The sequence below is a fragment of the Psilocybe cubensis genome, chromosome 11 (genome assembly GCF_017499595.1).
Source record: "Psilocybe cubensis strain MGC-MH-2018 chromosome 11, whole genome shotgun sequence".
Taxonomy (NCBI): Eukaryota; Fungi; Basidiomycota; class Agaricomycetes; order Agaricales; family Agrocybaceae; genus Psilocybe; species Psilocybe cubensis.
This window is the reverse complement of record NC_063009.1, coordinates 1526705-1537453: the sequence shown is the minus strand read 5'-3', so window position 1 is coordinate 1537453 and position 10749 is coordinate 1526705. Positions and strand designations below refer to the sequence as shown.

The window sequence follows — 10749 nt, the reverse complement described above, 5'->3', positions numbered from 1 at the left end:
ATCCGGGAATATGTCGGGCTGCCTCGCGATCGGGCATCATGCATCATGATCAATCAAACCGGCTATCTGCGAACGTTACCCCGATAGGTACGCGGATACGCGCTGCAAATGAACACCCCTTTTTCTTATTTCCACCGAGCTACAGCATGGAATACTTAGCAGGGTATCCGTAGGTAATCTATACAAAAGGATGTTGGCGTCGCCCGCACCAGCTGCCGCATCACATTTTTTTTTGTTTTCCTTGTTCGTGCTAGAGGCTCGTCGTTACTTTTCGCTGTCGACCGCCAAAGATGTCGGACTCAAATCATCAGTTCGACAAAATTGTCATGAAAGGCATTCCATTCGACATCGCCGTCACCTTTGCAGTCTGGATTGAGGTGTGGATAGTTGTTTTCAAGGCACACGGTTCAAATTCTAATCGCGGCAATGGATTTTCTCTCCAGCTACTTCTCTACGGTATGACCCAGTTTTCGTCTTCAAGAAGGCTGGCAAATTTCAACTGAAGCTGTCGGATGGATATCAGGCGTCTACGTCACTCTTTTCATCTCTGCCCTTTCTGTGATGTTCAAGAGAAGGTCGTCAAACAGAGCTAATAGGACTACTATCAGCGCTTGGGTATGACTTACTTGCAGTGGGTTTCTTGGCCTGACGAATGAGCTGACTTCTCACTGCTAGATCTTTTCTGTGTTCATAATGCTCATGTTCATTGTGGCCACGCTTCACGTTGGTGGGTTTCAAAAATCTCGCAACCACGCGGGATTTCAACTACTCGCGCCCTAACCTCAGTCTCTTAATCAGCACTGGCTCTTTTTCGATGTCTTCGGGCATACATACTTCGAGTTGATCCAAGAGGCGCTTTTTGGTATCTTTGGGACCTCACCAGATGGGATAGCGCCGTCACTAATGCACTGTTATGCACAATGTCGTGGCTTGGAGATATCCTCGTGGTGAGTGCCTCAAGTAGAACTATTACACCGTTGATTGATGTACTTGGTATACTTTCATCAGATATACAGGTGTTATTATGTGTGGAACTGTAACCTTTTGGTAATCTTGGTACCTCTGTTGCTTTTCCTCGCCACAGTTGGTACGCCGCTTGCATGCAATCGCATGTCACTTGTAGCTCATGCTAACTATCTAATTTTAGGCATCAATGCGTACACTCTCTATTGGTTTGCCCACCCATCCGATACACATATAGATATTAACTTGGTGACTTCGCTACTCAACTCCATCTACCCATTGGCCTTCATACAGAATGTTTTGACAACGGGCTTGATAACATTCAAAATATGGCTCCAACACAAGGCTTCTAGTGCAGCTGGGGTTATCGATCGGGGTTCTCGGCTCAGTCTTATACGTGTGCTGCTTATCATCATTGAGAGCGCAATGATTTACACGTTCCAAATCTTTGTTCTCATAATTTTGTACTTCAAGAGCAACACCTTTCAGTTTATTGTCCAATCTGCCATCGTTCCAAGCATAGGTGAGTACTGTCATCCCTTAAACCTTTTCCATCGCACAGAAATTGTCCCGCTCAATGATATCTGTACGTCACAGGCATTGTTTTCGTTCTTATAGCTGTGCGCGTTCACATCGCTAAATCAAAGAGCACTCTGGGTACCGGCCTTGGTACTTTGCCGGCATGGCTTGACGATGGCGGAAGTGCCTTTGAATTGACCGACCAACGTTCTCCTACACCCATTCCAGCGATTACTTTCAGAGTCTCGGCAAACCATTTTGAACGCGATGACGAGCCGGATTCACCTTTTGACTCATCTGCCTATACCCACAAGAGCGAGCAAAGCAGCAAAGCGATGCATGTTGTGTAACCATGTGCCAGATACAGAAAATTAGTGACATTCGCAAGCGTTCTCTTGTGGACCTTGAATGTCTTGATTCTCTACTCCAGCAGGGCACATGGTCCAATTCAACGCAAGTATCAGGTCAACAGAAGCCAGGCCCAGTACATTTGCGGATGTTCACAGGACATCCCGCAGGGACTCGATAGCCAACAAAGCCAGGCAGCTTAATGTCGAACGCAGAACCCTATATGAACCGCCACAAGCGGCAAAGAGGTTCGTCCATATGCAGTTACATGGCCAATGTCCTCATCCTGGCGAGATTGGTAATCCTGGTTGGAGAAACGTATTCAAAGACGTCACACGACTGAAAATTCTGTATGCTAATGATTACATCTTAGATTCCATTACTCTACTATGGAAGTCGGTTTTTAAAAAAGCAAAACAATTGCCTTTTATAGTACTCTAACTACTCAAGTACTCATTCTTTAATTCAACTTAAAAATGTCGCATTCGCCATTCTGAGCATCGTTCCCACTGACCAATCTGAAAGCTGTGTCAAATCTCAATGCTGTCAGTTTGCGAGGCTCTCCAGAAGTTAGAACAGCCTAATCCCATACATTGAGTACCATTATGGGTGGTGTCCAGCCCGCCAAGGGTGTAGCCTAGATACCGCTGTTCGTATATAAATCGTGCAAACCCAAAATTAAGTGCCACTACGACAACTTATTTTACTTGCAATTTGGCATTGTCTAATAGTAACCGACCTTGTGCTTTCATTTTTGGATATAGAAATGGCCCCCAGTGTGTAGTGGGGTCGCGGCGTCGCGCAGTGGAAGAAAATGAAGTGCAACAGTAACACTAACAGTGCTGAGAAGATGATGAAAACGGCACTGAAAGCAAGCTGAACTTTTATGAGATAGTGCCGGTCGTATATACTTAGATCTCCGCCCAATCTCCGCAACGAACCTGCGTGGTGGACTATGTACAAGAAATCAAACTCCGTCTCAAATGTGTTTCGGCGGGGCGTTTTGAGTTTCCTTCGCACGCATGTTGAAGGCGGTGACCCTGGATGTTCGGAAACATGAGTTCTACGGCCAAAGTCCACATGTCTGACAAAGATCAGGGCGCTAAGCTCTTTCCTCCTACCAGCTCGACTCCTGGACGCTGTTGAATTTATGTATCGGGGTGCTGTTATTCCGCATGCCTCTGGCTCTTCTTCACTTCCCCCAAGAGTCCCAGCGCCGAGCTACAGGCATGGTGCCCCTTCAGGTGAGCTTTCTGCTTGTTGCCAAGACAGATATAGCTATAAACGCCAATACCTCATTTTCAAGGACCTTGGCCCTATCTCGACATTGAAGATCAGGTATTTTGAGACATAATTTCTTGTGGCCATCCAAAGGCTGACTTTGTCCTCCAGGTAGATCCTACTAGGATACAGGACCCTGACAGCCATATTCCATTGTCGGCCTCTCCTTGTGATCACAAGCAAACTAGTGGACAGGATGTATGCTGGTGCAAGTACCCGCAATCGCTGTATCCGAACTGGGCGCTACGACAACAGCAGAAGAGCAGAATAGCGAATTTTGTCGAAAAACAAAAGGGAGATTGCACTATATATTACCTTGATGTCATGGACAATGGGACATTTGTAAAGCGGGACGAAAGAGAAGTTACCGAGAAAACTTTGGACGAGAATTGGATCGCAATTCATCATGGCGTGAGTTGGGTATCGTTCAGATTTAAATTTTATGTGGGGGTCTGATATGTTTAAAGCGACCACCTGGTGTTCAAGTCCGCGCTTTATTCGTTGAAGGATTATCTGGATCTGTCCTGCGGATGCTTGGCACCCACTACAATATCGAACCGTTTTTCTTCTCCTCCACACTAGGTTGGATCCCCTCACGGCACCAGACCCACCTCGTTCCCAATGAATCTGATCGTAAGATTCTCTCTTCATCCTCACACTTTCTTCTCACTAGGCTGTCGTCAAAGATATTACTGTGACATTAACTTTTGTGCGATCACTATCAAACCCGAATACTGCAGTGCCATCTCCAGAACCAAATGAAGATTATCTAGCGAATATCAATGATCTATCTAGGGGCGAACTTCCTGACCTGGTTATTGATACACAGGCTCCGCTTCCTTTACGCTCAAGTAAGTTGTCTAGAGAATGGAGCTGTTTATTTTCTAAAATGATATTAGGCGATATTCTTCTGCTTCCTGATCAGCTCGCATTGCATATGATTCGGTCACCTGCCGGAAACACGATTATATCTCTTCACCAAACTCAAGAACATCGAGCTACGACTGCAAAGGCACTCCACACAAGAGCGCGACTTACTGGGAGATCGGTTTACTGGAGCAACATCTTCAAGGACAGTAACGACCCTACTTTTGTCTTCATAAGCTTGCTCTGGTACGCCCTTTATGCCTGGGATGAAACCCTGGAAAATGTCTATAATCATATCTGCTTCCTTGTAAGTCTTTCCAGCTTGGAAATATGAATTATATAGACATTATTGGTGCAGGAATCTATTGTTATGACGACCCATGATATCCATATGACCAACGAACTCCATGTCATTCGAGCCCATCTTCTTCACTACGAATCCCTTCTGGAAGAATTCAGGAGGACTGTACACTTTATCCAGCATACACAAAATCCCGCTTTACGGTCACCGGCTGGAACCCCTGTCAGTGAAGAATTCGATACGATGAAGGCCCACGGAGCGATGTTGATGAAGCGGGAGTGTGGAAATTTATTAACGGACATCGATCGGCTGGAACGTAGTAGACAGATGCAAGCAAAGCGCTTGAAGAACGTCATGGATTTGGTATGAATATTTTAGCAGACAGTGAAATATCGACATCGGATGTTAATACTTGTTACAGGGATTTAGCAGTGTCAACATTGAAGACAGCAAACGTATGCAGAAGCTTACGGAATCCGCTGTTAACGACAGTGCTGGTAAGTTAATCCGGCTTATATGATAAATACATACGCCAATGCCTTCTAGCTATGAAAATTATCGCATACCTAACAATGGCTTTCTTACCTGCCTCTTTTGTAGCAGTAAGCTTTCGTCTTTCTCATCCTTTGGTATCCGCTTACCGATCAACACCATACTTGCATAGGCCGTCTTTGGCATGAACGTCCGCGAGATCAATCCTGATGGCAATGTCGACCTTCCTCACTACATCGCAGCTGCCATACCTCTAACTGCCGTAACCATCTGGATTATTGTTGCGTACCAAATCCAGATCACCGAACCTCAAATGAGAAACGCTGCTGCTGAAGCCGCCGGATTGCCTAATGAAGAATCCAAGTACGCGTTCTATCGGTTTGGCAAACACTCGGGACGCAATTCGGACGAGAAACAGTTGGATATATGGGCAAGGTTATGGTGGCCTGTTATCCTGATTTCGTCTATGACGAACCAGATGAAGAGGAAGTGGAAGGAGCGTCGCACACAGACTCGCATTGATACCATTCAAGTCAAGATGTGAGATGTCTGAGGTGATGTATATTTTAGCAACCATGATTACGATTACTATTACGACTGTTATAAAGACCACACTACCTGAAGAGGTCCTTCAGCCAAGATGTAGATATCTTGGCGACGCGATTGCACAGCATTGGGGACAGGCAATATGTACCACCCTATAATTAGCTTCACACTTCAAATATACCACCTGTACCCATAGATGTACCATTTGTACCAGCAATACCGCTTTATATATGTTTTGCATCTTTTCGCAATTGAATGGCTCTTCTTTCCAACCATTTTTTTGTTCGGTTCCAGCATGAGTTCCAGGAAACAATTTCACGCGCGACCTGCACGTGCCTGAGCTTTTCCCAATAGCAGCAAGTAGGGGGTCAAAGTTCGCGTCCTTGATCGAATCAAGCCCTGTCAACAGTCATACTCCATGTTCAGAAAACATCCAAGCCCCTCTCCTGGTCCAGGTTGGGTGGCATTAAAGGGTATTGTACATTATTTTGTCACTTTTCATGACGTGCCTATTTAACTCAGCTCATTAACTATATGCGACAGAAGCAACACCAACGGATTCCTCGGGGGAGGAAGACGAAGTCGCGGACAACAACGATGGGCATACACACCAGTCATTAACTGCCAGTCAGCCGCTTAGGAAGAGGAAAGATTCTGAACTGTTAGAATCATTATCTAAACGGCGTAAACACGAGGAGCACCAGAAACAGAGTGGGAGCTCTGGGTTATTAGCATCAAGTACGCGACACGTATCAATGATTAACAGAATACGTTGACAAACGAGCAATTTCAGGTGTACCACATCCAAAATCCAATACTATGAGTGCTTCTGCTCCAGGGTCTTCGCGATTCCCAAATGCCGCAAGCACGTCTAGCAACAGCCTCTCTGTTGGACCCCGTACAGTCTCGTCTATGCTCCCACCCTCAATCCCAACAAAGAGTTCATCCACCAACCATAAGCCTAAATATCCATTTTCACAGCCAAACTCTGTGTTAAATGTTTCAAATCAGAGTGTTAAATCATCAGGTCCCCTTTCACAGAATCCAATGAACGCAGTAGCGTCTTCATCGACGTTGGATTTCAAAAAGAAAGACTTTCCATCTTCTTTGGATAGTAAACTCTTTGAGCGCGCGAGGCAATCCCCGAGAAAATCTGAGAGTATACTTGGCCGATCTGTTTCTGCAAGGGAGCCAACAAAGGGCAAAGGTGGTATTGCTTTCAATATTCTTTTTATCTCAATCTACTAACCAACATAAAAGCCCCTACCTTTAGGCCTCGTTCTGCTACAGGCGATTTCATCGATCTTTCTGGCCCCAATTCCTCTCAACTTTCCGCAAAAGATCCAAATACAGTGGTGGACATGTCTGATGACGATGACCCGCCTCCGAAGCGAATGGTCGCCCGCAAAAGCGCGGGGGGTAAAATGGCCCGAAAACCACCAACTACGGATAATATGGAACCGGAGGTTATTGAAATCAGCAGCGACACTGACGAGGAATTACCGCCCAAAGTTCGGCCTCCTATCCAGTCCTCTAATTCTCAGCCTTCCACGTTAAGGAATTCAAATCACACATCCACTGTAGACATATTGTCGAAAGTACAAAAAACTTCTCCATCATCAAGGCGGTCTAGCGGAAGCGACAAAATAAATGTGGGCTCCGCGTTTCTTAACCCCTCTAAGCCACAACAATCAGGATCAACTGCAGACCGCGCGGAGGAGAAAGCTTTGAATCAAGTACCACCCCAAAATATGGATGTCGATCCTACACAACCATCTTTGCTCGCATCTCATCCCGTCAATTTCGTTTCTTCACAGACTAAATCATCTATACCACCGAAACATAGACGCGGAGTGTCCGGCCTGGAGATCCGCGACACGGTCACGAAGGCTAGACAATCGTCCCAAGAAGACATGCAAGTGGATGATGACAAGGATCCCTCCCAAATCATGTCTAGTACGCCTCGACAAGCCTTGATATCCCCTGCTGGGTCTGGAATTACTGGACTCAATCGGTCTCGAGGCGATACAGTCTCTCAACCATCCTTACCACCTGCATCAACCCACACACCAAGGCTATCAGACACATTAAAGCGCAATAACTCCATCACTTCTACTCAAAATTCACTGGCATTATCGCCAGATGTGGAACATGATAAACCTATTCCGCCAAGTTCGAGCTTCTCCGGGTCCTCTATAGTTCAAAATTCTATAAACATCTCAAACTTGTCAATATCAAGTTCCAACACAAAGTCAGTCGGCAAGCCTGTTCCTACATTGCAAAACTCTAGTGCAGGTCCAAGCACAACTCTAGCTCACCCTACAGCCCATCAAACCATTTCCTCAGTTAAGAAACCAGACACCAGCTCTAGCACAAAATCAATACCAGAGCCTTCATCCAGCCAACAAACAACTAAGAAAGACTTAGAGACTTCTTCGGCCAGCAAGCCACTGCGGTTCGGACGCCCCCAAGTAGCCGTCAAATCTGCTGGAGGTAATAGAATGAAGCAGCGCAGAAGGTATTCCTCGTCGCCACCCTCCGACTCCAGTGAAGATTCAAGCTCGAACAGCGACGAAGATTCGTCTTCTCCGAATGAACTGTCTCCGAGACGGTCATCCAAAGGAGAACAAGCAATTAATAAGCTCTCCTCACATGTGCCAGCTAAGAAAGCAACTCGTACTCCTGACCGCTCTATCTCGGTCAAGAAACAACCTATTACTCCTAAATTATTTAAATCTCCTAATGTGTGTATTAACTTATTTTCATACCCAGCATATCACTGAACATCAATACAGTCAACACCCGCACAATCCCCGACCAAAAATAAATATACCCCAGGACAACGGGCGCCAGCATCATTGTCATTACAGGCAGGTATTGCATCAGGTTCCAAACCCTTTCCCAGTAGCTTTCGGCACCGGGGTGACACAATTGAATCTGCAATCGACCTTACATCCGACATTGAGAATGACGATTTACTGTTAGAGCCTATCAAAGTTGCCTCAGAAAAGCTCGTTGGGCAGCTATCTAAATGGAAAGGGAAGGGTCGAGCTGTTTCACCACCTGACGAGCCACTCAAACCGTATATCCAAACACCTCGCTCTGGTACCGACGAACTCCTTCTGAAACCATCAGAAGAAGAACCTTCCCCCCCACCTGGATCCTCTTCTCCTCCCTTGTTATCTCCGGCCACTCCCGCTGCAGAATTTTCAGAAGGGTTTGATGGGAGTGGTCGCCAGAAGGCGGACAAACGACGCAATTCTGCACCTGCAGTACCAGACGTTGACAATAGGCCGGCCTCCAGTAATGTCCCAGCGATTGAGGTCTCAAATTTAACAGACATCCGTGCCAAGGCTGCATCGCCTGGGCGGGCATATACAAAGCCTCTTTCTGCTGGGTCAAAACCTCCTCCTTCGATACAGTCAGTTGTATCAAGGGCAGATCAAATAACCAATGCACAGGCATCGAACATGACAGTACAGGGTGCTCTCACTACTAATCGACCCTCATCGAACTTCGAACCTACTTTCCTTACTTCCACTACCGGGACGCGTGCCAAATCGTCTCCTGTCGTACCTCGTATCTCATCTGTATCATCCAGCAAATCAAAACCTCAACTGGTAGAATCAAAGGTCATACCTTCGTCTATCGAAAGCTCACCAGCCAAGGAATCAGCAGAGGAGAGCGCTCCAAACGACGATGACGAATTGTCAGGTATGTCATCAGACATTGAAATGCGGGGCGCTCAGACTTCGGAAGATGAAGCCATGCAGGAGAGTGAAGTTCACGACGCTCTCATGGAGGACGATGCTCCACTTGACACTTTTTCGGAGCAAGAGACCGGAGAAGCATCTGCGAGCGAGGAAACAGAAAATTCGACTGAAGCTGATTTGTCCGCCGCACCATTGTCGCTCGCCAGGACTATTCGCCAAATGTCGCGCAGGTCTTCGCATTCATCTGGGCCAGCTGACAGTGACCTAGCGGAACGTGATGTAACTCCTGTCAGCCGAGATACAACTCCAGATGATGTGGTGCCGCTGCCACTTGTTCCGACAGTGAATAAAACGCTCGGAGGCTTCCCTGCCATCACTTGGAATGAATATCGCCAGGATCTAAACAATTTCATTCCGAAGTGCTTGCGCAGTGAGGATTTGCCACACAGCCTCCAGGATCAAATCAACTTTATGTCAGAATATATGCAGAAAATGCCCGCTTTGCGCGACGTTTTCGAGGCAATGATTCTTGAAAACACCATTGAGAATGAGCCCGAAGCGCCACCCATTCGAGTCATCAATGATTTAGACGACGAACCGACGCCGCCCTGGGAATTTCATTATACTAATGAGATGTGGCATGGAAAGGATGTTCCAGCTCCGGACATGAAGAGTCTCATAAGCTGCACATGCAAAGGAGGTTGTAGTCCGAAATCCAAAACATGTGCTTGTCTCATACGTCAGCGCAAGGAATCTGATGATCCCAATATCTCAGAGTTTGCCTATGACAAACATGGGAGGCTCAGGACCCCAGAGTATCCCATTTTTGAGTGCAATGACCTCTGTGGGTGTGGTGATGAATGTAGAAACAGAGTAAGTGATATAAATAGCAACATGCCACAGTTCTAACTTTGTTGTGGCAGGTTGTTCAACATGGCAGAAAAGTCCAGGTTAATATTAAAAAAACCAAACACAAAGGATGGGGTATGCCTTTCAGGCTTCTATTTTTGATGAAAATCCTAACATTTTACAAACAAATAGGCATTTTTGCTGGTAATAAGCGGATTCCTAGTGGGACCTTTATTGGCATTTATTCTGGAGAACTTCTTTTGGATGCAGAAGCACACGAACGTGGAACGTCTGTTATTTTTGTATTTGTTCGAAGTATTTATGCTGATATTTTGTTCCAAAGCTATTACAACAAATCTGGGAAGACATATCTATTCGACCTTGATTTTTATCATCTGAAAAAGGATTATGTAAGTGTGGATGGCAAAGAGTGGACCAACAAGTATACTATAGATGCCTACCAGGCTGGCAATGTAAGCATTTTCTCTAAATGCTACAATTATTATATACTAACCATCAATTACATAGTTTACTCGCTTCTTTGTGAGTATATGGTCTTTAAAAGTATCAATCCTTCCAAAATCTAATACCTCAAAAGAACCACTCCTGTGATCCAAATTGCTCACTTCAAGCCTGCTATATCAATGAAGGCAATCTAGACAAGCCACTTCTAGTGTTTTTCACCCACAAGGACATTGAGGCCCATGAAGAAATTTGTTTCGACTACTCCGGTGGATTTGAGGAAGACATTGTGGAACAAGACGAGGAAGCGGACGAGGCAAAAAGTGATGACAAGATATATGCGAAGTGCATGTGCGGAGCATCGAATTGCAAAGGCACTATGTTCAAGCGATGATCTTTGAAGATTCT

General features: G+C 45.8%; 3 protein-coding genes across 3 annotated transcripts; all 3 read left to right on the top strand.

Moving 5' to 3' along the window:
• Window positions 1–290: 290 nt before the first annotated feature.
• Window positions 291–1832, top strand: JR316_0011606 (uncharacterized protein; the record flags this gene model as incomplete). The annotated part of the gene is made up of 7 exons (XM_047897253.1): window positions 291–456; window positions 524–615; window positions 676–727; window positions 799–947; window positions 1009–1087; window positions 1148–1486; window positions 1561–1832. The coding sequence occupies 7 exons, from the start codon at window positions 291–293 to the stop codon at window positions 1830–1832; spliced, it is 1149 nt and encodes a 382-aa protein (XP_047743662.1).
• An 88-nt stretch (window positions 1833–1920) lies between these two features.
• On the top strand, window positions 1921–5315 carry JR316_0011605 (uncharacterized protein; the record flags this gene model as incomplete). The annotated part of the gene is made up of 11 exons (XM_047897252.1): window positions 1921–2180; window positions 2929–3074; window positions 3137–3168; window positions 3223–3522; window positions 3579–3725; window positions 3785–3962; window positions 4011–4285; window positions 4337–4642; window positions 4701–4776; window positions 4826–4881; window positions 4944–5315. The coding sequence occupies 11 exons, from the start codon at window positions 1921–1923 to the stop codon at window positions 5313–5315; spliced, it is 2148 nt and encodes a 715-aa protein (XP_047743661.1).
• An 821-nt stretch (window positions 5316–6136) lies between these two features.
• On the top strand, window positions 6137–10735 carry JR316_0011604 (Histone-lysine N-methyltransferase, H3 lysine-9 specific; the record flags this gene model as incomplete). Its single annotated transcript, XM_047897251.1, has 7 exons — window positions 6137–6527; window positions 6578–8061; window positions 8113–9903; window positions 9954–10014; window positions 10072–10168; window positions 10223–10352; window positions 10478–10735. The coding sequence occupies 7 exons, from the start codon at window positions 6137–6139 to the stop codon at window positions 10733–10735; spliced, it is 4212 nt and encodes a 1403-aa protein (XP_047743660.1).
• Between the last annotated feature and the right edge of the window lie 14 nt (window positions 10736–10749).